General features: G+C 51.6%; 2 protein-coding genes across 11 annotated transcripts in view; one reads left to right on the forward strand and one right to left on the reverse strand.

The window, feature by feature from the left end:
* The window catches only part of LOC113571046 (citron Rho-interacting kinase), a 35,595-nt gene extending 26,074 nt beyond the window's left edge, over positions 1-9,521 (forward strand). The window contains exons 21-40 of one of the 5 annotated variants that reach the window (XM_035522098.1): positions 501-608; positions 1,023-1,221; positions 1,330-1,503; positions 1,765-1,785; positions 2,448-2,603; positions 2,979-3,159; positions 3,409-3,497; positions 3,666-3,770; positions 4,076-4,245; positions 5,274-5,354; positions 5,509-5,644; positions 5,768-5,907; positions 5,997-6,089; positions 6,368-6,476; positions 6,764-6,892; positions 7,097-7,177; positions 7,301-7,379; positions 7,491-7,664; positions 7,846-8,161; positions 8,468-9,521. In XM_035522098.1, coding sequence (XP_035377991.1) covers positions 501-608; positions 1,023-1,221; positions 1,330-1,503; positions 1,765-1,785; positions 2,448-2,603; positions 2,979-3,159; positions 3,409-3,497; positions 3,666-3,770; positions 4,076-4,245; positions 5,274-5,354; positions 5,509-5,644; positions 5,768-5,907; positions 5,997-6,089; positions 6,368-6,476; positions 6,764-6,892; positions 7,097-7,177; positions 7,301-7,379; positions 7,491-7,664; positions 7,846-8,161; positions 8,468-8,491 — 2,565 coding nt within the window. In that variant the 3' untranslated portion in view covers positions 8,492-9,521. The other 4 variants (XM_035522101.1, XM_035522097.1, XM_035522100.1 and 1 more) reach the window with 4 other exon arrangements.
* Positions 9,522-9,601: 80 nt separating this feature from the next.
* mtmr3 (myotubularin related protein 3) lies at positions 9,602-27,489 on the reverse strand. Of its 6 annotated transcripts, none has more exons than XM_035522102.1 (23): positions 27,340-27,489; positions 26,226-26,274; positions 25,532-25,597; positions 24,893-24,974; positions 24,737-24,815; positions 22,632-22,721; positions 22,206-22,322; positions 20,835-20,917; positions 20,537-20,703; positions 20,338-20,434; positions 19,969-20,082; positions 19,597-19,802; positions 19,366-19,497; positions 18,074-18,185; positions 17,166-17,361; positions 16,464-16,649; positions 16,045-16,215; positions 15,489-15,634; positions 13,802-15,245; positions 13,573-13,683; positions 13,253-13,341; positions 12,683-12,709; positions 11,450-11,621 (listed from the first exon to the last, which is right to left on the reverse strand). In XM_035522102.1, the coding sequence occupies exons 5-23, from the start codon at positions 24,737-24,739 to the stop codon at positions 11,450-11,452; spliced, it is 3,663 nt and encodes a 1,220-aa protein (XP_035377995.1). In that variant the 5' UTR covers positions 24,740-24,815; positions 24,893-24,974; positions 25,532-25,597; positions 26,226-26,274; positions 27,340-27,489. The 6 variants fall into 6 exon arrangements, with proteins under 6 accessions (XP_035377999.1, XP_035377995.1, XP_035377998.1 ...); XM_035522105.1 differs by having other exon boundaries at positions 26,226-26,278; XM_035522106.1 differs by lacking the exon at positions 25,532-25,597 and having other exon boundaries at positions 9,602-11,621.
* Between the last annotated feature and the right edge of the window lie 58 nt (positions 27,490-27,547).

Genomic DNA, 27,547 nt, shown 5'->3' on the forward strand with positions numbered 1-27,547 from the left:
AAGAACATCTCATGTCTAGCGATCCCTCACTTTTATTATATTACTGTTTTTGACTCTGAAAAGCCAGCGTGGTCATTTTGATGGTACATTCTTATAGTTAGCCTCCCCTTTCCCACACTGAACTAGAACATCATATGTTTCCTAGGCAACAGTTAGCCTGAGCATCTCATTTACTTCTGAACATGTAAACGATACACATCATATGATAAAATGCATACATGATAAAATACATACATGATAAAATGCATAATTTTAAAAAATGAGTTAGAATTTATCACCACCACCAACAGAACTTCCTGGTGTTATATGTGATCTGTCTTAATGTATGAAATGTCTGTTACCACGATGGCCATTGGAGCAGGTTCTGGAATGCCAGAATTAAGTGCACTTACTGACGTACTGAAAGTGCACTTACTGACATACTCAAAGTGGTCTTACAGATGTACTGAAAGTGCACTTACTGATGTACTGAAAGTATTCAGACTGAGCTGACCTCGCAGGCGGCGTACTCTCATGAGAAGGTGAAGATGGAGGGCACCATCACCCAGCAGACCAAGCTGATAGACTTCCTGCAGGCCAAGGTAGACCACCCCTCTAAGAAGAAAAAGGTCAGAGTCTGCTGGACATCCACCTCCTTAAACCACCTGACTAACTGCTTGCTGAAAAAAAGCCTCTCACTGAAGCACCCACCCACCCCACTCCCCCACCCCACCCCACCCCAATTAGGTTCCCCTGTAACCCAGTAAGTAAGTATGGTCCAGCTTTGCACGTCAGAGGAGTACTGTCCCAATTGATTAGCAGTCCCGCGTTTGTCGTGCACCATGACAACTTGCATGTAGGCCTTGCCCACGCACCGGAGCTTTTGCGGACACACCAGGCCCAGATAGGGGCAGCTAGCGTGCCTGGGCGCCGAACGGCCCGGCCCCTCCGCCGGAGCGGGCTCGCGCTCGGGTGGCGTTCAGCCCCGGGCCGCGGCTCTAGGGAGCCCGGGCCGTTCACTGTGCCTCTGCCTCGGTGTGCAGGGCCTCTTCGGGGGCAGGCGGCGCGAGGACCTGCTGGCGGCGCTGGCGACCCAGGGCCAGGCGCCGGTGCCAACCGTGCCCGTGGTGACGCCCGTGCCCCTGCAGTACAGCGACATGAAGGCGGCACTGGACAAGGAGCGTGCCCGCTGCTCCGAACTGGAGGAGGCCCTGCAGAAGACACGCATGGAACTCCGAGAGGGTGAGCAGCCTGCTTCTCTCCTGACCAGGTAGTTCCACCTCGACTGCACAGCGGCCCTAATAAACCGCTGTGGCCCTTAACTCCTACGTCTCTTTCTATACGCCTCAGCCATGCAGTTTAATAAGGCGCTGGAACACGGCGGGACCCCCGCCACCCCCGGTCTGGCCCGCCAGCAGATCATGATGTCCACCAAGTCCAGCAAGTCTCCCGAGCACCAGGCCAACCCGCCCAGCCTGGTGCCCTCCAGCTCGGGCCGCAGGAAGGAGAACGCCAATCCCGAGGGTGAGCGTCCGGCGTCCCCACGCTAGCCAAGGATTTAGCCGCTCGGTCACACTAGCCTTTAGGGTTCTTTAGGGTGTTGCCACGTAAAAAAGAAAATTCCGAACAAAGTAAGAAAATGACACTAGAATCTGATATGTCGTATGATATTCAGCGAGGAATTTCTGTTTCTTTTGCAAAATGGGTCCCAGATTGGCCGTTCTTATCGGCAGAGTTTCTCGGTCATGTCTCGCCACGCTCATTGTGCTTTCTGTTGTCCTACAGAAAGGAGAGCCACTTCTGAAAGTAAGTTTCTCGCGCAGTAGGCCAAGGATTCCCGCCTTCCTCGCTTTCTCCCCAGAGATAAGCTCGCTGACCGGAAAAAAAAAGCCAAAAAAAGACAAGACTAAGTCCTAGCGGAAGAATTCGAAGGTCTCGTTCATGCCCTGAAGGAGGTCTGCGCTATCTGCTGAAAACCCATCCGTGCACAGCCCCTAGGAGCTAGTAGCTTTGGGCTCTAGTGCGATCGGTATAAGGCATCACTCATTCCATTTCCATTTGCTGAGCGAACGCGTCACTGAAACGTTATTACCTCCAAAAATGAGCCTCATACTGTCACTGGGTTATGACCTCAAGCTTCAGGACACTCCCATGCAGTCTGTTGGGGCCAATGAGCTTATTTCTGACTGCTACCTTGGGCCACGCCCCTCAAGGATTTCCCATGATGCCACTCTCTCCCCATCCTCCACTCTCTGGAATGCCACAAACTCCTGCATTCCAGTTGAAAAGCTGCATGTCGCACTCCATGCTACTCACGGTCAGCTATAGGACACGTGAGTGCGATGCCCGGCAGGGCACCGGAACGTTCCGCGGAGTCTCTTGCTTTTGCCTGCTCTCGTGAGCCGTTCAGGGGAGGATGGGAGAGGGTGGCGTGGGGGTGTCTAAGCTGCGCTCTTCTCCCTGTGCAGAGTACGCACGGCGGGTGAAGGACCGGCTCTATCACAGTGCCCACGGGGCCCACAACACCCCCCACCGCTTCACCCAGGGCCTCAACATGAGGGCAGCCAAGTGCACCGTGTGTCTGGACACTGTTCACTTCTCCCGGCAGGCTGCCACCTGTATCGGTAGGCTGTGCAAATGTGGTTGTGTAAAAACGCAACTAAATAGAATAAAATACCATGTTGAATGCCAGTACAGCCCCCTGACTTTTCGCAATATAATAATAATAATAATGAAACTTTATTAAAATGGTATAGAATTATAAAATACAAAGGGAAAGTTGATAACTAAAAATGAAAAATATTCAGCACTGTCATACAATGAAATGATGCACAAGAACGTTTTACAGAATGAAAATCTACTTTACATATCGCCGCTGAAATCTATTTTACTTTAACAGAACGAAGTTCAGAAGTGCCTCTCAGCCGTCAGCGGCTCTCAGACGTTCAAGAAAAACTCCTTCGTCCCGTCTTGATGCTGTGCTTTCTCTCCGCCTCCAGAATGTCACGCCCTGTGCCACCCGAAATGCTCGCCATACCTGCCGGCCACGTGCGGCGTGCCCACCGAGTACGCCCTGCACCTGGCCGAGGCGCTGGGTCGGGAGAAGGGCGCCTCCTCGGCCCTGCAGCTCAAAGACGCCGGCGCCCACATGAGGCTGGAGGGCTGGATGAAGCAGCCCAGGTCAGAGCTCGCTACAGTCGCCTCCGTTACCGCACGGAGACTAAGGTCAAGGACGGTAACATAAGTGCGAAAGCAGGAGCCACTGGTCCGGACGGTAAAGATTTCTGAACACCTTGGACTTGTAGAGGGAACATGAGAAATTCATGAGAACATGAGAAATTCCTTGCTGTCGTTTCAGGATGACGGCGTGCTGTTGTTTCAGGATTAAGCGGGCAGGATGACTCTGAGCTGTGTTTGCTTCCCGTCCAGGAACGTGAAGCGCGGGCAGGGCTGGGAGAGGAAATATGTGGTGCTGGATGGGAACAAGGTCCTCACTTACGACACCGAGCCCAGAGAAGGTAATAATACAGCTTCCACTCTGCCCGCTCACATTCACATACACATATACACGCGCGGGCCTCACACACACGCGCACCACATGGTAGCCTTTAAGCGGCACTGGCAGCTTGACGCAGACACGATGTGTTGTGAGGCAGTGGTGTGCTAAGTGGTGCACTGCCTTGCAGAGTCGGTGAAGCCCGTGGACGAGTTTGACCTGTGCGTGGCGGACGGGGAGGTGATCGTGCATAGCGCTGTGGGGGGCTCGGACCTCACCAACACCACCAAGGCGGGTAAGAGCCCCCGAAATGGTTTGTACCAGCGCAAAGACACGAAGGAGAAGCACATTGCACCAAACCAGTCGGGGCCGAGGCATGATGTTCTCGTGATGTTCTCATGATGATGTTATCACAATGTTCTCATGATGGTCATGATGTTCTCATGATGTTCTCATGATGATCTCATGGCTTTTGCAAAGCGCAAAAAAGAAAGCAGAGAATTGGCTTTTTAAAGTTTCATCGCCCTACCCTCAGCTGGTTTGGGTAGAGGGTGTGACGGAGGTGTGACGGAGGTGTGACGGAGGCGTCTGCATCCCCAGACGTGCCCTTCGTGCTGAAGCTGGAGTCGGTGCCCCATGCGTCGTGCTGGCCAGCACAGACCCTCTTCCTCATGAGCTCCAGCTTCCCAGAGAAGCAGCGCTGGGTGGCCGTACTGGAGGCCATCGTGGCCAGCGCCCGGGGCTCCCGCGAGAAGGCTGAGGCAGACGCGGTGAGGGAGACGCCATGCACTGCTGGATGCACCCCAAACCCCCATACGGTGGACATATCATGGCTTATACCGCGTCACATAGTACCCGTCAAACGTTTGGACATACCTGACGGGACGTATGTTTTAAAAGGATCTTAATGTTTTCCCTCAGATTTGATTTTAATAAATGGTGAAAGTTGATAGCCTATATGTCAATATATGTCAATTCCAAAACAAAGTATATAAGTAAGATTTAAAATAAATAAATAAATATAAATATATATATATATATATATATATATATATATATATATATATATATATATATATTTTTTTTTTTTTTTTTTTTTTTTTAATTATTATTATTTTTTTTTTTTTTTCAATGCCGCCTTAGGAAATAGTTTCCGTTCAGAACTTGAGTCCCTCACAAGTGCTCAGCATGTGTGAGAGAGATACCTCGTGGATATTGGTTAAGAGAACACTAAGAACGTACCTTCACTACTTTTACTAAATTGTAGAAAATAGTGAAAATAAATAAAGAGTAGGTGTGTCCGCACTTTTGACCAGTAGTGTATGTACTGCTATATGCACAGCTGTGACGGCGAGTTCAGGGCAGCATACGTACCGCACAGTCACAACCCAGAACAGGCTTCTCACACTGATAATTAGGACATTAATAGTTCGATTCCAGCTGGTTGTCTGGCGCTGGAACATTCCAGCATGTGTTGATATGCATCTGCTCTCAGAGGTTTGTTCAGGAAATTGTTATCAAAAAGAATATATCCATTACAGACAGACAGAGAGAGAGAGGTAGAGTTTCAGTATAAATGTGCTTATATGTGATTATAAACTTTCCTTTATTTGTGATTATTTCTAATCCTGTACCTTTATGCCACGTTAATCTATGTGCAACGCTTTCTCACATTTCTGTCTTTCTGTAATTTGCATTTTTGTGCCATGTCTCCCAATATCCCAAGGTGATAATCGTCAAACGCGTTGCGCTCCCAGTGAATTTGTTAATGAGTCGCAGGTCTGACATCTCGTTGCAGAAGTTGCTAGGTAACTCCCTGCTCAAACTGGAAGGGGAGGACAGACTGGACATCAACTGCACTCTTCCCTTCACTGATCAGGTACCAGTGGACAAGCACTGTAACCAAAAACACATACCCAATATTATTCTATGGGTGAATGTTATATACCAGATATAAATGTTATATACAGATATATATATATAACATCTGCCATTTTCATTACTGCGTATTTCTGTCTTTCCTGCGTCCTCAGGTTGTGTTGGTGGGCTCGGAGGAGGGTCTGTACGCCCTGAACGTCATTAAGAACTCTCTGACTCACATCCCGGGCCTTGGCTCCGTGTTCCAAATACACATCATCAAAGAGCAGGAGAAGCTGCTCATGATAGTCGGTGAGCCATTCCTGCCTCTCCCACGCCACCTCCGGCTACCGCCGCCGCATTGGACTCGCTCGGGGACAACTGGGGGGGTTTCTCTGTCGCGCAGGGCATGCACTGACCCCGTTTGTCCTCTAGGGGACGAGAGGGCCCTTTGCCTGGTGGAGATCAAGAAGGTGAAGCAGTCCCTGTCTCAGTCCCACCTCCCCACGCTGCCTGAGATCGTTCCGTACATCTTCGAGACAGTCAAGGGCTGCCATCTCTTCGCGGCAGGCAGGGTGAGAGAGCTTCCGTGCTGCCTTTTCCCGCTGCTGCACTGCGGGTCTATGTTCGGAGCTCGGTGTAATCCTGCACGCTCTGCCTTTAGATCGAGAACGGCTCGTGCATCTGTGCCGCCATGCCCAACAAGGTCACGGTTCTGCGCTACAACGACAATCTCAGCAAGTTCTGCATCCGCAAGGTGGGTGCTGCAACCTTAATTGCGCGCCCCGCTCTGACCTCCGCCAAGCACGAGCCAAAGGCAACATACACCGGTGTCTCATGATAATGGATTTCAAGTTTGTCTCGTGACAAACACCTTGTGCTAGCCCGTTACGTCCCTACAGCACGCTATTCTCCAAACACCGTTTATTTCCAGTGTATCCTCACCTTCAAGTTTGGTCATAATGACCACCCACTGGGATGGAGAAGTGCCCTCTTAATGATCTCTCTCTCTCGCGCCGTCTGTCTCTCTCTCAGGAGATTGAAACCCTGGAGCCCTGCAGCTGTGTCCACTTCACCACCTACAGCATCATCATCGGCACCAACAAGTTCTACGAGATCGAGATGAAGCAGTACGTGCTGGAGGGTGGGTGGCCCGCCCGACGACCGGCTCCGGCTTCTAAACCATCTAACGCTCCCTTTATCTCTCCTGGCCACGCCGGCCTGTTACAGCGGGCGTGGGTGGCCGGAGGGCGCTCGTTTCTCATGTCAGAACCCGCGGTGGTCCGTTAGTCGGATCCGCACGTACGTAGCGGATAAAGCGCTTGGTGTGGATGTCGTGCAGACCCCCAGGAGCGGTATGGAGCCACGAGAGCGCAAGGCGAGAGCGTAAGGCGAGTGTTGCTGACCAGGAACCCTGTGCTGTTTCCACAGAGTTCCTCGACAAGAACGACGCATCTCTGGCTTCCGCCATGTTCAACGCATCCTCCTACAGTTTCCCCATTGCCATCATGCAGGTGTCCAGCACCCCTCAGAAAGAGGAATATCTGCTCTGCTTCCATGGTCAGATGTACCTGTGTTCAGCGCTCTGTCAGTTGATGCAGCCGTCGTGCTATAGACTAGGAGAAATGGCAGTATTAACGCAATATTGCCATAATATGCATAATTACTTCTTGTTTCTGGTTTAAATAACTCTTAGCAAAAGCCTGTGTGTGATGGACTTAGTGCCTTATCTAATCGTTTACACGCATTTGTTTGCTCTGGCAGAGCTCGGAGTGTTTGTGGACGCGTATGGCCGAAGAACACGCTCAGACGAGCTCAAATGGAGTCGTCTTCCTCTGACGTTTGGTAGGTTTACCTCATCATACTCCAGTGCCATTTTAAATACTGACCCAACTGTTTTCAGAGAGAGGGTATTTTGCTCTTCTGTTCGGTCTCTGTTTTAACGCTTCACTCTTTTTGGTTCTGAAGCCTACAGAGAGCCATACCTGTTCGTGATCTATTTCAACTCACTGGACGTTATTGAACTTCAAGGACATGCAGCTCTTGGGTATGCTGACACCGCTAACGAAATCACAGAATGTACCCAGAAGGCCATTCTGCTTCACCGCCACGCCCACCACGCGTGGACCACTGATGATGTCTTGACCTGTGTGTTCAGGCCTCCTGCAGTCGCTCATCTGGACATCCCAAACCCGCGCTACCTGGGCCCGGCCATCTCATCTGGCGCCATCTACCTTGCGTCCTCCTACCAGAACAAACTGAGGGTGATCTGCTGCAAGGGGCACGTGGTCCGAGAGTCCGGGGAGCTCCAGAGGACGGGTTCTAGCAGGAGGTACTGATCTCTGTAAGGTGTTGACCTTACAATGGAACACGAATCAGTATTCAGCAATTTGAATGTATCGCGTTGCTAGCTGGGTTCAGTCTGCTGAGATAGACCATGTTGTGGATTAGGGCTAGTTGTTTAGCCCAGATTAGTGGGTTTTAGTCACACGGCGACCCTTCGACCTCCACAGCAGTCCGAACAAGCGCGGTCCGCCCACGTACAACGAGCACATCTCCAAGAGGCTGGCCTCGGGCCCCGGGGCTCAGGAGGGCGGCCTGCACCGCGAGCCCAGCACGCCACACCGCTACCGCGAGGGCCGCACCGAGTTCCGGAGGGACAAGTCTCCGGCTCGGCCGCTGGACCGGGAGAAGTCGCCCGGGCGCACCGTGCTGGACAGCCGCAGGGAGAGGTCGCCAGGGAGGCCGTTCGACGAACGCGAAAGAGACAGGGACCGCTCGCGCCTCCACACTAGCTCAGTCCGCACCCAGCTCACACCCGTCAACAAGGTACGCATGAGGCACTGCCATGTTAACTGCGTGTCCTTTTAGGGGCAGAAAGGTTTTAAGCAATCAGTGCTACTGGTCCGAGCTATTGCACTAGTACCGCAGCCTAGGGTGGACAAAAGGTGTGAAAAAACAAAAAAAAAACAAAACAAAAACACCCCAGTTAAGTTGCTGGAAATGTAACTGTTCAGTGTGACTTGGTGAGACTTGTTCCCTCAGTTAGTAACACTAGTGTTCTGAGCTTAGCGCTTTCAGGCGGAGCGGGGCAGCCTGTTGAACTCTGACCTCTCTGTCCCGATGCGGGTGTAGGTTTGGGACCAGTCATCAGTGTGAGAGCGCCCTGGACAGCGGGAGTAAGAGCCATGGTCCACTCCCAGCACGGATGGACGTGCCACTTAACAGGCTCCTCATTTAACACAGCTATCCCATCATCCCATTGCTGTACCATGAGCACAACCACGTTGTCATTTTTATCTTTTTTTTTAAAGCTGTTGTCCAAACATACTCGCACTTGGACATTTTGCTCACATATGTGCATAATTATGCCAATTTCTTGACGAGGGCCCCTGATTAGTGGAAGATTGTAAACAATAGCGAATAACTTTAGCAGCCCTAAATTACTTTAAATAATTCTGAGCACATCATCATTGTAAATATGATTCCAACTTTTATAGCTTAAAGGTATGCTAGTTGAATGACATAGCCAGGTCTATTTTTTATGAAAAATCTGTTTGTATAGAGTTAAAAGAGGTTTCCTACAGAGAAGCTTATGTTTTCACTTTCACACATCTGCTCTAACAGTCCTTACAATCAAGCTGGATGCTTACAATCAAGCTGTCTTTTTTTGTCCGAAAATTTTGTAAGAGCTGAGACACAGCCTCGCTCAGTACTGCATATGCTCTATGCTAAAATAACTCTACGCTTATGGAACCGAAGACTGGTCATGCGCTTCGCTACAAGTGTCCTTGTGTTGTTACAGTAATTGCATAGCATTTCGTTGATACAGTATAAACAGAGTATTTGCTTTCATTGATACACTGTTGACTCCAAGAAGCGTACTGGGCTCTTCTGGAAGTTTCCGCTGCTTATTGTACAGATGTTGTTATTCTGTATGGTGAACTAACGTCCAGTAGCCCTCAGGGTCTGTATAAGAACTATTACTGCTTCCTTATTGTGTCACACACTTTAAGCAGTTATGTGAATGTTCACGTCACACGCATGAGCTCCCGATTCCTCAGTTTTGGGAAGTCGTGTCATGTAGCCACTTGATATGGATTGTTATACATATTGATGTTTGAAAACTTTGTTTTGTTTTGTTTTTTTTTTTAAAGATGTTAAAGTACATTAAAACATTACAAAGTTACTTTCTTGCATCCATGCCGTTCCACACAGCACATACACAGAAAACCAAAATAAGATCAAAGAAGAAAGAGACATAGTATGAAGGAGTTCCATGTTCAGATTTATTGTCAGGTTTGAGAGAGTGTCCATTTCTGGCGGTTATCAATGTGTAAAGTAATAAACCATGTCATTCTCTCGGTTTCAAAATCAAAATTTCACATTCACGGATTGATGTTAATTCGTTCGTGCATCGAGCGTCCACCTTCTACTCTGTCTGACAGCGACACCTTCAGACTGAGCCCAGGAGAAACCCCCAGTCCAGCAGAGCAACCGCTGGAACCCTCCCACCTGTTCTCTTACCCCGGCCGTGTGTGGGTAGGTGTGTCTGCCAGCATTTGTAGACTTTCTGACACCAGTCCATTGGGAGTCATCTGTTAGGGTAGTTTCAAAAAGATGACAACCTCCCCTACACCAGGGTATAAAAGATTTGAATGTGTGTATGGTTGGGGTCAGTCTTCGATGCATAGGCAGCTCATAGGTCACAACACAGAGCTCCTCTCCTGGAACACTGATTATCCTGCGTGGCGATGGAACGGTCAAGAGTTGAACATAAAACTCAAAAAAAAACAAACAAAAAAAAGCCAAAAACAAATATTTTGGAAAATCCTGCCAGGGCGCCCCTCACCTCATATGGTAATTTCTCTTTGCCATTTTTTACTTAAGTGCTCGGGAAAATAGAATTGGAGGTCTAGACCTCAGGAAAACAAACAGAGCTAACATTCTGGTGACTACTCTCACGAGCCATATAATTCTATACAGTTTCTTCCTTAAAGGCTCTATTCATTTCATTCTTATATATTATTTAAATTTGTTTTGCAATATGTTACAAAAACGCATTAGAGAAGGTGACGCGGTAGGCGGGCCCGGGGGCCGTCCAGTGAGAACTGTGCGTCTCCTCCACTGGGCCCAGGATACGACACAGCGGACCGTAAAGCCCACTAGCTGGGATAGAATGGCATGGCTGCTTTTCGCAGGCAGCCAAAGACGTGGAGGCACTGAGCGTGCTGCCTGCCTGGTGCAACCTGCCCGACTGCTCCCAGTCCAGTGGAGGTAGCGAATTCCAGATGGTCCACCTGCTTGCAGAGAACCTTTCCGAGTGTTTTGTGAACGGAAGTTAAATCCCCCCCCCAAAAAAGGGCCGAAACAATATTGTAAATGAATACCACGTCCTTCGTTTTTGAGCCCACCTGTTCCTTCAAGACCTAAAAAAAAAAAAATATTAAAATGTATATCTGGTAGTGCTTTGAAAAAAAAGGTTCTTGTAAAGCAACACTACAGGAACACTCAAAACAAAAGACAGGAGAACTTCTTCATTTCACTCCGGGAGCACCATAGTCCAGCACTGAAACCAAAAACCACATCTTAGTGAGATGATGAGGCTTCAAATTCCTGTCAAAAGAAAAAGCCTTCTGATCAGCTTCAGAACTGCGCTTTCTTGTGAAGGACGCCGCCGATGGCCAGTCGGGGCCCGCGGCCCTCGCCTCAGGCCGGCCTCGCGCTCTCCGCACGGTCGGAGTCTGACCGTACCTTCCTCGAAATACGTTCAGCAGTTCACTAAATATCTGTGCGTGTCTTAACTAACCACTGCCACTAGCTAGCGGTCACTCACAAATGAGTCAGCCAAAGTGCTTAGAATATTCCCAGCCATGTCCCCCAAAGCCGTGACCTTAACCGGACACGTCTCTCTCTATATACACACACAATAACACACTTCCCTTATGGGGAGGGGGGGGGGGGGTTGAGAGAGAGAGAGAGAGACCCCCTGCAGATTCTTGCTGCTTTGCCATCAGTAAGTGTATGGAACCTTCTACGGTCTGGCCCTCAGCTCCTTGTCGGTCGGGCACGGCACGTTCGGGCTGTGCGTCGGGGAGCGGGGGGGGGGGGGGAGGTCTAGTTGGAGCTGGCGGTGATGGGATTCTCCAGCTCCAGCTCCAGCGCTGGCAGCACGGCCTGCAGGGTGCCGTAGCAGGCCTTGCACACGCGGCTGGGCTCAAACAGCTGCTGGCTCGGCACGGGGGTCTTCTGATCGCAGCAGCTGGCGCAGAACACGTTGCCGCAGTTCCTGCAGGTGGCGACGGAGAGCGGCAGAGAGAGAGAGAGCGCGGGAAAGGAACGGTGCGTGGGAGGGAAGAGAAAGAAGAGCTGAATCAGACCCAACGTGCGTTCCGAGATCATTCCTGCCAAATTACACCCGCGTTTTCTGCAGCCCACGTCCGGAATGTTAAAACACAATTAGTATTTCAATCAAACCGAGGCTTTCAGGCACTTTTCAAAGAAGCCGTATGCTGCAAAACAACCGGGTTAAATGACTGCCCGTTGCACACGGGGGGGGGGGCGTGTTTACTGAGAAGCATTCAGTCAGCGGAGTCCGACAGAGTGGAGCCTCATGCAACTTCACCGTAAACAAAGTAGCAGGGAAGGCGAGGTGTGGAGAAAGCAGTTCTCAAAACTGTACAGGGGATATCGCAAAACGAACCAAACTCAGTCATGCATCGCTCACCATTCTACACAGCGCACGACCAGACATGCCCGGGTCTTTCCTAACGGTGCTCACACAACGCACAAATCCACATGCACTCTCACACACCTCTCCATTGGCTTACGCAGAACACGTTACCAAGACGCACAAATGTTCATATATTTTTTGGTTTTTAAAGAAGGTGAAACCAAATCACAAGAAGTCCCACAATAACATTCATAGTCCCACTGCAAAATGTTCTAATCCCATAAAGTTTTTGGATAATCGAGTTTTCGAAAGGGTGGACAATATTTTCAGATCAGGCCAATCTTCTGCAGCGCTACTGAAGTTAAAATACTGGGCGAGCTTTGACAGTCGTGGCTTCCAGGGTCGTTCTGTAGCAGAGACAGAAGGCTGCATGACTGCCCACAGCGCGCCTGCCACAATACTGCTGCCCCTGAGAGATCTGGGTTCACGGCTACACTGAAAGAGAGCTGGCTTGAGCCAAATGAAGGGATGATGGAGAAAACCCAATTGTGGAGAGCACTCTGAAGCAGCATGTGATGGAGGGAGAGAGAGAGAGAGAGAGAGAGAGAGAGAGAGAGTGAGAGCGAGAGAGAGAGTGAGAGAGCGCGAGAGCGAGCTGTCTGTGTGCTTTTTCTCACCAAGCCTCCTCAACATGCTCCTTGCTTCTGTGATGGAGAGAGGGAGAAAATGAATGTTGCTAAAAGCTATTTTTGCTGCTGCGCTCTCCTTAGGGACAACCATCGTCATCATCATCATGGAATGTGTCTCCAAATGTATTTGGAGAAAGAAAGAAAAAAAAAACAAAACCCAAAAAACCAAAAACTACTCAATGGAATGTGGCCATATGGCCGACTGCACATTGGTGGGATGTAGTAATGCTGTAGTGCAAATGTTTACATGTTTACTCATTAGCTGGCACATTTATTGTCAGTTGCAGTCGTCCTATTTACGCACATGTGCAAACACGCTGCAGAAGAAAAATTATTACGATGGATCAAGCTTTCGTTACAACTCCTCTCTGAACAGATCTGTGTTGACCGAGCGAGACTGAGGCAAATCTCAGGGAGCAGGTTTGGTGCAGAGAACCATGCGGAGAAACCTCAGCTCCGGTCGACACCGGTGACAAGCAGCAAATGTCGTACAGCTCCAGGGCAGTGAACAGGTCAGGTCAGAGGGCAGAGCAGGTTTACTCAGGCCAGTGCGGTTACCTGCAGTGGTGTTTCCTAGTGGCCAGCCAGAATCCCTTCTCACAGCCATAGCACTGGGCAGCCAGATGATCGGGGTACCAGCGGGTCACCTGCAACACCACACCCCACACATGCACACGCCCCGCACACGTACACATAAACCCAGGTGAAACGCTGCGTTTTGGGAGCACTGCTTGTTTGTGAGTAATTTTAAACATGTGATTTGCCCTTCAGGGATAGACTGAAGAGCCGGAGAGCAACCAGCGGAGCTCAGTGTTGTGTGTGTGTGTGTGTGTGTGTGTGTGTGTGTGCGCCGGCTCCTGGGCCATGAGGTGCACTACCTCTGTGTCCTGCTTGTCCACTTGCTCCCAGCTGGCCTCGGAGAAGAGCTCCGTGCTGCACCGCGACAGGCAGTTGGGCTCCACGTTGAAGTCCGAGTCTGTGATTGAGGTCTGCCGTTTAGAGAGGGAGGACACACTGTTTAAGGCCACACACACACACACACACACACACACACACACACACACACACACCCACACACACACACATGCGCAGCGCCGGGCTGCTCACCACCTCGTCTCCCAGGTCCCCGTTAAGACGCAGGGCGGCCGTGGCGTGCTGACTCTCCAGCCGGATCCACAGTTGCTGCACCTGTTTCTTGAGAGCCTCCACCTCCAGCTGGTGGCCGGCCTCGATCTGGCGCAGACGCTGCTGCACGGCGTCCGCGTGTAGGGCGAGGCCGTCGTCGTCGAGGTGGCCGCGGGCCGATGGTGGCTCGGGTGTGCCGGTCGGGGGCGGCGCCGCAGAGCGTGGGCAGTTGCGGTGCGAGCGGCCGGGCCGCGGCGCCGGCGCCACCGAGGAGCCGCAGCTGGCCAGCGAGAGCTGGCGGCTGAGGGGCGCCCGCTCGGCGCTGGCCCGTCTGCTGGACAGCACTGCGGCGGGCTCCGGCTCGGGGGGGTCCCCGTTACACACGGGGTGGGCCGGGGTGTCGGGCGAGGCAGACGTGGGCGGGAAGGCACTGAGGGGCGGTGAGCCGTCACCGTTCATAGTCCTGCGGTGGGGGTGCGGTTCGGCCTCCGCCGGGGGGCCGCGGGCAAGGCACGGCGGTTGGGCCGGGGGTTCGGGCGCCGCGCCGAGAGTTTCCGCTCGGACGCCCAAGTCCTCGGTGAGGGTTTCCGTGGAGCTCTCCAGGACGGAGAGATGCTTCTCGTCGGCCTGCTCCAGGGCCTCTGGCGTCTCCGTGGCCGAGTTGAGAGCGCTGGCCTCCTCCCCGCGGCCATTATTCATTGTCCTGAGGGCGGGAGAGGGGCTGATGAGGTGCGGAAGGTTCAGATCCTGCTCCACGGTGCAGCTCTGCAGGATCTCCTCCGCCTGTACGTCCAGTTCCTGGCTCTCCGGTGCATTCTGTACCCCCAGTGTGTGAGGTAGTTGAGACACCGGCGTACACGGTTCCTCCTTCGCGGCCTCCACACGGACGTCTTTTGGACCTTCATCGTTGCCATCCTTACCGTTGCTGTCCGTCTGCATCTCAGAGCCGCCGTGAACAGCCTTCCCGTCGATCTGAACGGACCCGGCACCGGCGCTGCTTTGATCCTCAGCCCCTGCGAGTTCAGCGGGGCTGTCAGCACTGTCTATCTGAACGTCTCTGAGGCTGTCTGCCGCCGCCTCCTGAAGAATGTTCTCCATTTGACCCAACGCCACCGACAGCTCCGCCTCCACGCCCTCCCCCAGAGGCAGCGTCACGTAACTGACCTCCCGAGACCCCTCCCCTTCGTCCGCCTCCCTGTCGAGCGTGGCTCTGTTGTGTCCTGTGCCTAGCTGGCCATTGGCCCTCCCTTCGGCATCCTGGGGCGCTGCGCCGTCAGGCCCCACCCCTACGTTGAGCTCCAGGGACCTGCGATGGTCCTGCCACTTCTCGTTGAGGCTGGGGTCGCTGGAGCGCCTGTTGACGGCGAGAGAACTTCCGACCTCACACGCAACGGGCAGATTATCGAAAGATCGGGTCTTGGGACGCCTGTTCAGGGAAAAGGAAACGCATCCAACGAAGCGAAAACACTCGACGACAGGTCAGGAAAGACGCGGCTAACCGCAGAACGACGTCGTAAAAACTGCTCGGGAAAAAAAATAAAAATAAAAATTGTGTCGATGGCAGGCCATCCTTCCGCCTACATGTCATGCAAGCACGAAACGGGCGAGCGCACGCGGCAGCCTGAAGGAAGTGCCCGGCTGCCGTGCGTCGGGAGGGCGCTGGGCTCACCTGGCCAGGGGCTGGTCTTCGGGGTTGGCAGTGGGCGCAGGGTAGGGGGCGCACGAGTCATCGGACGGGGTGGTGGGCGAGGAGCTGGGCAGGTACACTGCTGTCCACAGCATCAGGTTGCGCACGTGGCACGCGGGGTGCAAAACCTGGGCACAGCAAAAGACGACAGATGCCCTAAAAGTCGCTCTGGAGCCAGAGCCCATGGCTTCCCCCGAGACCCGCGGCCAAAGGCGGGCGGCGAGAGCGTAAGAAAAGCGCCAAAATTGAGCTAATGTACCCGGGAGTGTTAGAGTGGAAGGAGTGCGTGTTACTAGAGGTCAAAGAAACTGCCTGCTATTCCCACTGGTTTCTTATGCAAGACTGTGTGTGTCAGAGGGTAACTGGGACGAGAGGGAGAGGGAGAGGGGGGGAGAGAGAGAGAGAGAGCGAGAGCGAGCGAGCGAGCGAGCGGAGAGTATTATAGTGTAGTTAGAAAACATCTGGGCATTACAAAAGGCCAGAATAGATGAGACGTAGGCAGAGGAGGAAGAACACAGCCAGGCGTCTGAGGACGTACGGTCTCCGAGTGAGAGGAGTACAGCATGTTTCTGAAGGAGCGCTTTGCCGGGCGTAGCAGGGACCACACAGAGCATGTCCTCTCCTGGATGTGGTGCTCCTCTCTCTCCTTCCCACTATTGCACAAGAACGTGCCAAATAGACACGAGTATGTGTGCTGCACCAGCTTCACCTGTACACACACACACACACACACACACACACGCACGCACACACGCACGCATCTGATTTACGATTACATTACAAAAAAATAGTTGTCACAGTGGAATGAAAACCCCTCGGCATAACTGTTTCGTGGAAACTATCTGCTCAGGGGATGCTTTGTCCCATTAACGCCAAAAAGCTCGACTGCTCTCCCACGCCGGTATGCCGATCCCCCCCGCAACCCCCCCCCATTTACAGAGTGGCCATCTGCCTCACCAGGAAGGCCTCGTTGAACTCAAAGGAGCAGGGGAACTGTCTGTGGAGCTGGTGCACGCAGTCCAGCCACTGTAGGAAGACGGGGCAGCGCTCATTCAGGTCCTCTGCGTTCTCCCCGTGACCGCAGCGGTCCGCAAACTTATGACCAAAGTCTAGCCATTCCGTCTCCACCAGTACCTGAAAGCCCTGGGGAAGAGTGCTTACAGTTCCACACAAGTGTACTTTTTTGGGTGTTTCAAGATTAGATACGCTGATGTCTTCATTAACATTTACAGCTTCGTATACCTGTAATGTTCTTCAACTTGTTTACACTTACACACACACACACACACACACACACACACACACACACACACACACACACACACACACACACACACACAAAAGAATGGGTACAACCACCACCCCTCCCTTCTGGCTTTAATTAAATGTCCATCTATATTGTCCAAGTACGACCAAAGGGATTAGTTTTACACACTATGTGGTGTTTGGGATTTGAACAAATCCCATAACCTATTAGAAATATAAACTTCATAAACATCCAAATGTTTTTAAATTATGCCTTTCCTTGCATATTTTAAATATATAACAACTCAGCAATCCTGCAATCCAATTATTTGTTTATTATTGATCCAAATCACCCCCCCCCCCCCCCCCCCCCCGACAGTCCACCCCTATTGTTTCTTTAATGGTTGAGCTCACCTCAGTTGTACGATAGTAAGGGTCCAACAGGAGCTTGGCCATTGCCACGATCTGAGGGGTGCGGTCCCAGCCGTCGGAGCAGTGCACCAGGACGGGTCTGTGGTCGCGGTCTACGGCGTTCACCACCAGCAGCGCGGCTTTCAGCAGCAGGGACAGGTGCTGCAGCCACTTGGTGCTCTCCAGAGCCGACAGCCAGCTGAGGAGACCACAGAAGCTGAGCTGGGCCCAACACCAGCGAGCACTGACCGGGGTGAGGGCAACACAAGGCAATAGAGGGAACCCAGCGGGGAAGAGGTAATAAGAGCAGAGTGGGTGGTGCTCGTGCTACGTTGCAGGGATAAGACCTGCACTGCAATGTAAGATTTACTGGCCAAATGGACAGGAGTTATTTTTCTAACTCTCTGCATAGACACTGCTGGAGTACTTTAACAGCTCAGGCCCGTTGCCTGGCAACTCAGCATTGTGCCTGTGGCCCATGTGCCTAGGCAAGAGTAAACTTGGAAAGTGCGTGTGTGTGTGAGAGGGTGAGTACGAGTCCGCTAGGGAGAATCGCTATGGACTATAAAATACACGGAAGAGGAGAATCAGAAAGTACTGAAAAGAATTGGGGGGGGGGGGGGGGGTTGAGATTTGAGCCAGCACTGAAAACCAGACGTGTTGCCAGCAAAAGTTACATGATGGGAGGAATTCTGGAAGCAGATAGTTTGGAAAGCGCTTGATTCCCATGGTGAAAAAGTGAGCCATCACAACCAAAAACAAGCAAACCTTGAGGAACTACCAGGTGTTGCTTTACGAGCTCAGAAGAAAGAAAAAACAACCGCGTTGTTAAATCTCCCACCCTGCACATCCTGACTTCAGTCGCCTGGCTGGGTGGTGCAGTCAGGCCCCCTGAGCAACGGCGGGCTTACTTGGCAGGGTCGGGCATCTGGGCGCAGAGAAACCGCAGAGACTGGAAACTCTTGCGAATGGAATGGATATTAGCCATGCCCATGAAGACCACTTCACAGTTAGGGTAGTACTCTGGAGGGGTATGAAGAAGGTGGAAAAGCCTTCAGATTTGGCAGTAACGTTGCTTACAGTTTTCACAGGCAATAAAGTAAGTTTTTATACACAAGACCTTTCAACATCCAAAGGCAGGAATGAGAGGCTCATTCATCACACCTCCAGAAACGAGGTCTGGCCCAGCGGCTCTGAGCTCGTCAGAACCGGTTAGAGGGCCAGCATGCATCTTATGGGGGGGGGGGGGGGGGGGGGTGTTCATGCCAGATGTTAAAGCTACATCACGTCAGGGCGAAGGGCAATAAATAAAACAAACATTCATTAAAGTAGGGACAAGAGGAAAATGTAGCAAACTGAAACAGAGAGTCTATTGCTAGATCTATTTGCAGAAAAACAACTAAGCTTTGTTTTTAAAAGGCTTGAATGCTGAACTCCTTACAGTTTACTGCGTGGTGTTTTGAATGTGAATAAGCAAATTGCCAAGCACAGCACTATTTTTCCAGGGGTACGGGGACGACACACATCATCTTTTTTGTTATGACGACTCTAATGTTACTTGTCTAGGCAGCACTGACCGTAATCTGCATGCTTCAGACATATGGGCAGGCGTAAGTGTCAGAAAGCTCAGATTGCTAGTCAGCTAGCACAAGCAATAGCTAGCTAGGCCAAACTCATCTTTAACTGCACTACGTGCCAAATCCTCCGCCCTCCCTGGAGACGCAAATTACGCAGTGATGATGACACATCTACCCGTCTCTTACAGCCTGCCTGTCTTGAACATGCCAAGTGATCTCCGACTAGCTTTCACTCGCAACTACATGCCGAAGCTTTCAAGACAGTAATCCAGTGTGCCAGTGACTGAGTGGGCTGGGATTGTAAAGGGATTAGATTTCAGTGTGATGCCAATGCTGCACACTCCTGATGGAAATGCAGTGCCGGGCGTAGCATTCTGCTCGGCCGTGTTGGAACCACCGCTCGGTGCCCTGCCGTCGCTGTGCCGACTGCACTTCAAAGGCTTACGTCCCCTTCCGACGTGAAAATCGGCATTAACCTCTTAAAAAGAACTAATCTGCCCCAACGTCGGTATATTGTAACGGTCTTGCTTTGCAGTCTGGCACATTCTCCACTCACGAAACGTCTTCATTTTGGGTTCATTTTTTCCCCCGCCGTTGTCATGATGGAGCGCTCGGAGCACTCTCACCTGGACACTCGCAACCTCCACCCTTGGCCCTGTTGGCCACCGCTGCAGCGTACGACCTGGCGTCCAAGATGAGAAGCTTTTGAGGCTGGCTGGCCAGGGACTCCACCTCGGAGCTGTTCGTCATTGACGAGTCTGGAAAACAAGGGTGGAGGTGGAGGGTGGATTATTTAATACTGTTCCCGTTTCTTTGCCTAGTCCACATGAACGCCAACACCCTTTCCGGAAGCTGACCGAACTCCACGTCGGAGAGGTCGGGCCCGTTGGCGTAGTCGCGGGAGAAGGAGCCGTTGGCGAGGGACCTCGTTGGCGAGTTGCTATCCACGGCGCAGGCCTTGGCGATGGACTGCACCAGGTGCTCGTCGTTGGCGTTCCTCCAGCCCCACCAGCTGACCTCGGGCTGGCTGGAGCGGGCGATCACCGCCCCCGTGCTCTGGTGCCTGTCGGGTCACACCGCGCAGCGTCTCAGTTAGACAAGCCACCGCGGGCCCCTGCCACTGCTACTTTACGAAAACGGAGCGCGCTAGAGCAATTCAGAGAGGTGCGAGACGCGCAGGGGGTCCGGAAGGCCGGCTCGTATCCCGCAGGTCGGGTTGGCCCACTGACCTGTACACCACGGCTGGAAACCTCTTCCAGGAGCGGAAGGCGGCCACGTTCTCCAGCTCTTTGTCGGTGATCCAGGCTGGCACCATCAGCAGCTGGGGGTAGCTGGAACATAGCCTAGCCATGCCAGAGGTGAGAGAGAACACAGTGCTGAGTGACACCTGACTAAAGTCACCTGATCCTAGCAGACTGTGAAATACAGTGCCCTCTGCCAACCGCGAACACAAATCAATCCCCCCGTGTCCAACACGGGACCGGCGGGACCGGTGTATAGCGGCAGCGGGAACGTGCCCGTTGCGTGGGGAAGCAGCGGGGAGCCGATATTGGTTGTCGGTCGCGTCTGGGTGGATTTGGGCGGACGCGGGGACTCACTTGTACTTGTCGTTGATCTCCGATATCCTCCAGGCGTTCCGCGTGTCGAAGCTCATCCGATCCACCTCGCTGCGGAAGCGCGAGATCACATGATCCCCTTGGGGAGGGGCGGAGCAGCACAGGGACAAATGAGAGACAAGAAGGAAGTGGCCAACCTGCCGTGCTTTGAGCCACTCAGGTGGGCAGGCCCGGGCGGTACCTGGACGGCAGAGCTCGCTGTGCGTCTCCTTCTCGCTGCTGTAGGAGTCCGTGCACCAGGCGTGGAAGGCGAAGGAGAAGAGGCCGTCGAGGTGCGAGGGGGGCCGTGCCACTGCTGCCAGCCTCTTCAGCCACACCTGGCACTGCTCGAACGTGGAGAGCCGGCACCTACGGCAGCACACGGGCGTGTCAGGTGCGCGCAGCAAGGCGGCGAAGCAGCCTCGCCTGGGCGCGGAGCCTCCGTCTCCGTGCGCGAGCGTGTGTGTATCCGCGCGAGCGGGCGCGCTGAGCCTCCTGACCTGACAACCTTGCAGTCTTTGCAGGTGACGTGGAGCTGGAACATGTCCCGACATTCCACACTTTCTATCAGCTGCAGGGGAACCTGAAAGACGAGAGAGGGAGAGAGGGAGAGGGAGGGAGGGAGGGAGAGAGAGGGGGGGGGCAAATAATGGAGCTCGTCACTCAGCCATCCTTGCTTATACAGCTATGATGAATTAATGTGCAAAGCTACAGATTCTTAAGCCCAGCTTTACATTTCATTGTTGGTGAGAAACCAGTCAGCAAACTGCACAGACCAGAACAAGTCAAACAGGGATCTGAACCCATCCACCCCTAGCCCTGCGTTACCTCAAAACAAACCGCACTGGTTAGTGATTAGTTTAAAGATGCTTGATGCTACACACCGTTCGCGTCCACTGCTCTCCGGTGTGCCTTGGTCAGCAGAGAGCTCTAGTTTTGATGGCCACTAATGTTTCACCATGCTCCTGCTATGGATGAGGTCCTCGGCTTTGCGAGGTTTACACACTTTAGGTGCGCTTCCTCCTGCCGGAGCCTGCGCGCGATGGCACACCAGCCAAGCCCGTGCAATCTAAGCTGAACGCACAAACACTCTGTGTGGTTAGGCCGTGCTTTGGCTACTTACTGACACCTCACACGAGCAGCTCTGTTTCATAAAGAAAGGCAAGAGAAGTGTGTGTGTGTGTGTCCACCCAGGTCTCTGGCTGCACTTGTAATGCCAGGGGCATTCCTGGACCTGAGCGTGCCGAGGCAGAATTCCGCACTCCTAACGCCGCCGTTCTCGTGAATTCCGCAGCTGGAACGTGAAGACGCCTCCCCCCCCGTCCCTCCCACCATTTATATTATACATCAATAAATATATAAAAATCACTATAAAAGTCTCTGCAATCATGGCAGTTTGCTCGCAATGAGCACACAGAGACAAAGAGAATTACATCAACCACTGGCCATTTTACAGGACCTGATGTAATTCTGACACCCTCCATATAACGTGTGGGGCTCCAAATTTAGCGTCACTGGCACACAACAGTGTTTTCACCAGCAGTTATCCTAGTATCGATCACACAGATCTACTTTAGGCTACTTGTATGCCAGCACTAATCAAGGAGGCGGCGCAGGTCTCTGCAATGCTCAGGGAAAAAGCAAGAATTGCCGATTTCATGTGTCATCGGTGGATCACACGGCCAGGAACGGAGCGTAAAAGCGGACCGGAGCGGACCACGTTAGCGCACGGCTAACACGACTGCGGCAGCCGTGCGATTAGTGGCAGACGGAGCAGAGGGTGGCTTACAGAAGCTGTGATCTAAAAGCTGCTGGGACATCACGACAGACCGAGAGGGCTGGAAGGATCACGTCGAACAACACACACTTACATTGACGATGGACTCTTTGAACTTGATGTGCAGGCGGTAGCTTGACATGGCGATGACGGCGTCCTCCGCCCTGCCGACGTATTCCGTGAACTCTCCATGCAGCTCCGGAAAGGGCACCTGAGCAACGCCGGTTCATCGTTAAACACACGTCTCTCACCCACAGGAAGAGACAATCGTCGGGGCCACAAAAAAAAACAAAACGTGCGAGTTGCAGTTTTTAATAGTTACATCCCCGGGTCTGTTAAATCCAGCATGTAGCAGGATGTTTTCGGGGTCGTTACTGGCCATTGAATCAAACGCGTTTGACAAGAAGGGCCTGTCTCAAACTAAAAATAACCCCGACCACTGCAGAAGACTGCGCTGGAACAGCTCAGAATGACACCGGGGGGAACGTTTGAACAAAATTGAGGAGACATGCCCTTTTACCTGCAGGTCCTCTTCCTCCAGGACAGGGGGCTTCCTTGGGAAGATCTGATTGGCCTGGATGCACTCCAAACTCTGCTGCCCCTCCTCCTCCTGCCCAGACAAAACACAAGTGCTCATCCAAGACCACTGCTATGTGTCAGTAAGAACTGGTGGTAAAGGCAATGCACCGGTGGCCCAGCGGTGCAGCCGCAACGCCGTTGATCTTTGACCCTTTTAAGCTACAACCGGACCGATAAAGTGGCTAACAGTTCTGACCGCTGAACTTTGTCGGAACGTACGCCACATTCCCCACAGTCACAACTCTGCCCGCTGTCAACTGCGCTCATCACGCACTCTGGACGTCCCACGAGGTTCGGGTCAAAACGTTAGAACAGGACAGCGGCGCTCAATCTCCAGTTTTGCTTTCTAATCACCGTACTAAAGACGTGACTGCATGGTTTCCTGGCAAAACAAGAATTAAAACACGTGGGTGTGCTCTTGGTAACGGAGGAGCGGCTGCAACCCGCTGACCTAAGAACAGTAGCGCGCCGTCTGGTATTTAAAAGTAGGAGTTCAGGTCTCTGAGGATATGCCTGATCCTATACCAGCACAGCACTAAACATGTCTGCTGTTGGATTATGCTTGCTCAACCTGCGAACATCCCCAACGTGCGCACACCCACACCCAATCTCTCAAAGTTGCAAAGTGCACAAAGTAGCAAAAACGTCTGTGTGAAGGTCAGGCTTTGTTCTATCTGCAGTCAGCCAGCTGCAGACAACCATAGCCACTAGGTTGCTCTAGAAAAATATTACAAGCAATCTGTCTATAATCTATAATCACCACATCATAAATACACTACGAGGTCTGTATTGCAGCCTGTCCCACTCATCCACCACCTTGTGCCACGTCTTCACGGGGCCGGTGCCTATTAGAGCTCAGGGTGCTGTCCCATGCCTGCACAGCCTAGCAGCTTCAACCGTGGCCATCTGCAGCCACGACACCACAGAAGGCGCGTGGAAGTCCGGCAGCAGAGGAGGAGACCGCAGCGCCATCTAGGCGCCTCCAGCGTGCCTCAGAAGGTCTCTGGCCACCACGCACGTCACAACCGGGGAATGAAAGTAGCCCAGGCAGGCTACGGAAAGGACGAGATACCCGCCTGGATGTGAGAGAAAATACGGTTTCGGGGAATTTACTGAAGTCTCACACGCAGCGCAGCTGCGGTGTTGAGGATGCATATGAGGATCATTTTCAATGCAATAAAACAGCCTGTGACCCAAATAAGAAAACACAAACACCATGCAGCATGTTACTGCTGATGATCCCAGTCCCCCCAGAAAATTGCGCAAGAGATTGGGGAAGGGCTATTAAAAAAACAAAAACAAAACAAACCACCAAACAAACAAACAAACATAGCTGAAGTGAATGGCCATGGATTTATCAGTGGGATCAACAGCATGGTGTGTGTGTGTGTGTGTGTAACAGACAATGACCATCAACGCGCCTGAGGGAGCTCACTACAGGAGACCAGATGACTGTGGGTACAGCAGGAGACCACTGCAGTCAGAACATGATGTACACACAAGCTTTGGACAAGATGTCTACTAAGATGTTAGTCATCATAAAAACAAAGCCAAGAGCTTGCAGTTACAGACACCACTTTTCTGATCTGTGAAATCATGGAGAGAGATGAAACATGGCAAACTTGCTTACAGCAACATACAAAAACTTATAGTTTAAAAACTCAACTCAAACCACTCTAAAATAAACATCCTGTGTAGCCATTCAAAGCCAAAACCGCGGTCACCGCAACTTCCCTGACTGCACGAGCAGTGGCCACTCTCTGGCCCTCCGCAACGTGTGCGCCACACTGGGAGCAGCTCGGGCCCGACCGACACTCACCCTGGTCCGCTCAGCCCCTCACCGGCTAAAAAAAAGGAGGCATGGTTCCTGCTGACGCAGCAGCTACGCCCGAACTCTGAAATCAGGCATGACGGGAGCTGTCTGAGCATGGGTAAAACGCAGCTTCTCAAAAGCCTCCGGAAAAAAACCCAAAACAACGGGCAGCTTGCGTTCGGAGCGACGAAGCCAAGGAGGGCAAAGGTGAGCGGAGTCAGCGGAGGCTTTACCATGGCGCTGGATGAAGGAGTGTGGTCCCTGCTGTCACCGTTCCACAAGGGCGTCTCGCTCCTCTACTTTGGGCTGTAGCTGCAAAGAAGACAGGGAGGAGACAGTTGCCACTGGAGCTCGGGGGCAGCAACACAAAACAGAAAGAGAAACTCTACCTGAAGCTTATCCAAAAGAAAGGCGTTGCTGAACACTTCCGTGCGGAGCTTCTCGCTCAGTTATGACATTGAAACCTGCGGACTGACAGGAGAAACATGACCATGTTAAGCTGCGTGAAGAAAAAAACAAAAACAAAAACGAACGCGTCGACAAACAGTTCCACGCGTGTTGAGTAGCATCATCTACATACGCTTCTTTGTTGTCTAGTGAACACGGTGGCAGAGAAACAGCAGAAACCCAAGCACTACTACTCAAGCAGACCTGCAAAGTGAAACCAAAGCACCAATCTGGCGCTAGTGGCAGACAGATACTGGCCACAGCATACACAGACGTAGTCATCAACCCTGCTATTAGCACTGCTCTGTTCAGACAATTTGACAGAGATCATTTAAATTTTGCAGTCTCCCTATATATATATATATATATATATATATATATATATATATATATATATATATAAAATAGAATGTCCCCCTAATACATGCACTTCCATTCTGAAGCATTCTACCATGTCATTTAGCTGACAGCAACACATTCCATCCAACAACGCCGACCGTGCAACAGCGAGAATAAAAGCGAAAGTTTGCGCGTGAAAGTGAAATGCCAATGTTCCTGCACATTTTGAGAATTTTACTGACCTTTTTATCAGTATTTGAGAGGGTACTGTATGCTCAAAGCAAATGTCAAACAAGGCCTTGCTATATCTGTAAGAAAGACACGCAAGAAAGACATCTGGGCACCGGCCACAAGCAGCCCACAGGATATCTGTAACTAAACAAGCTAAGTAATTGTTATGGCATGAGAGGGAGGAATGTCTCCAGCCAGCAGGCTTCTTTCATGTTATGGGTCTCCTGAGAATCACATGGTATGAGCTCATAAACAAGGGCACCCCAGTGCCCGGCCAAAACCCTCCATTGAGCTGCTGCTCTCAGATCTGGCCTGGCAGAGACTGATAATACATATCTAGAACACACACGTGTGAACAGATGCGGTAATATTTACCACAGCTAGTACGAGTCACACAGAGCTTCTCTTCAGGACAGAAAGCCTCCCTACACCACTGCAAAGTAATAATTGAAAGTGCACAGCACTCTTGTGGAAGATACAGATCTGAATTAACAGCTCTTTAAACTCTGTTGTGAGAGTTTAAAAAGAACAAAAAAAAACAAAGCTCAGTGCCTGTCCCGTCATCTACTCCAATATACTGTTACAAGTAAAAAGGATTCCTTGGCACGCAGGACTAGTCCCATGTCAGTGATGGCCATTCATGAAACACTGTGGCTCTGTCCTGTAATGACAAATGTGCACTTTTCCCTCCAACTCTCAGCTTACATTTAGGTGAATGCGGGGCACAGCCCACTTCTCTGTTCAGTCTGATCTCCTGCCTCACGTCATCCCGTACACCAAGCAGGAATATTGGGCCAAAAGAAAAGAAGAAAAAAAAAAACAGTGGTACGTTATATAGTCATTTAAGAGTAGTTAGAATAACTATTAATAAGTCTTAGGCACTTAGTTTACTTTCTTTAACAGTCCACGTGTTAAGGACAATTATAAAATAAAACCTGACAGAATTTCAATTTAATTAGATCATAAATCTGCCCTGCCATACTGAATAATGCCATGTGTGAAATCATTTGTTTTGTTCGAGTAGTGCAACAAAAAGGACCTGAAATAACAGAGAGTAAACGTCCCAGCCAGCTGTTTGAAACGAGACAGCATGCGGCTCCGCGGAGCTCCTCTGGCTAGGCTAAGCTAGGCTACGGTCGAGTTCCCCCTTACCGTTTAATTCACAGCCAAGCGCAACTCTCCTCTCATGTCAGCCAAGCAAAGCAGGGACGCTCCCGACCATAAACATCTAGCCACTAATTAATCCTTCAGCTTTTCCCTGCGGATGTGTGGAAAGCTGCTAACGCAGGCTAGCCTAGCCAGGACGCGGAACTGTCCTCATTCCTGTCAAAGCAGGATCAGCTAGCAGTCAGTTAGACACGTTAAGCAACAAATGAAGCTTAAAACCTGGGGAAAGTCTAAGCAGGTTCATTTATCTAGTTAACCTAACGAGACAGCTGGACTGTATACGTGCACGTATCTTTACCCAAAACTAGCGATGCTTAAGAGAGCTAAGCCAAGCTAGCTAGGCTAGCCGACTTGCTAGGAACTTCATAATTACTTTCTCCGGCGTATCTTGCTAACCAAGTGGCCTTCAAATGCTTCATAGGTTTTGTGATATTCTAAAGACAAAAACTAAAAAGCAAAAGCTCGGTTTCTCGTGACTACCAAGGCCATGGTTGTGCAAACAGATGCTAGGCTAGGCTAGGCTATCTTAGGCTAGCAGCGGCTTGTTGTTGTTGTTGTTGTTGTGAGAGAGAGGGCGGACCCCGGAGTGAAGGCCGCGTTCAAATACGAAGCGATTCAAGCTACGTCGGCAGGCAGGCAGGCAGCTGCTAACCTGTGGCGAGCCTCCGAGGCAGGGCCGATCGACGCTTTCTTCCGAGATCCACGAAACGAGACCAGCGGCAAGCGACTCCACAGTTTACGCCTCTTATCCATTTGCGGTCTCAGCTCGGCCCGTCGCGAAGTGCCGTCTCCATCGCAATGACTCGATCACGTACGGACTGGGTTCTGCGTGATGACGTACGGACTGAGCGCTATAGAAT

Source organism: Electrophorus electricus, chromosome 23 (genome assembly GCF_013358815.1).
Source record: "Electrophorus electricus isolate fEleEle1 chromosome 23, fEleEle1.pri, whole genome shotgun sequence".
Lineage (NCBI taxonomy): Eukaryota > Metazoa > Chordata > Actinopteri > Gymnotiformes > Gymnotidae > Electrophorus > Electrophorus electricus.

Bases quoted from the DNA above. Each gene is read 5' to 3' on its own strand.
- mtmr3 (XM_035522106.1), bottom strand. The intron at 20,918-22,205 runs GTAAGTGTGTGT...CTCGTCTTTCAG, and splicing joins TCAAAGAGTCCATCGTCAAT to GTTCCCCTGCAGCTGATAGA. The intron at 15,246-15,488 runs GTGAGCCCAGCG...TTCCCTGAACAG, and splicing joins GAAGACCAGCCCCTGGCCAG to GCGTCCCAAGACCCGATCTT.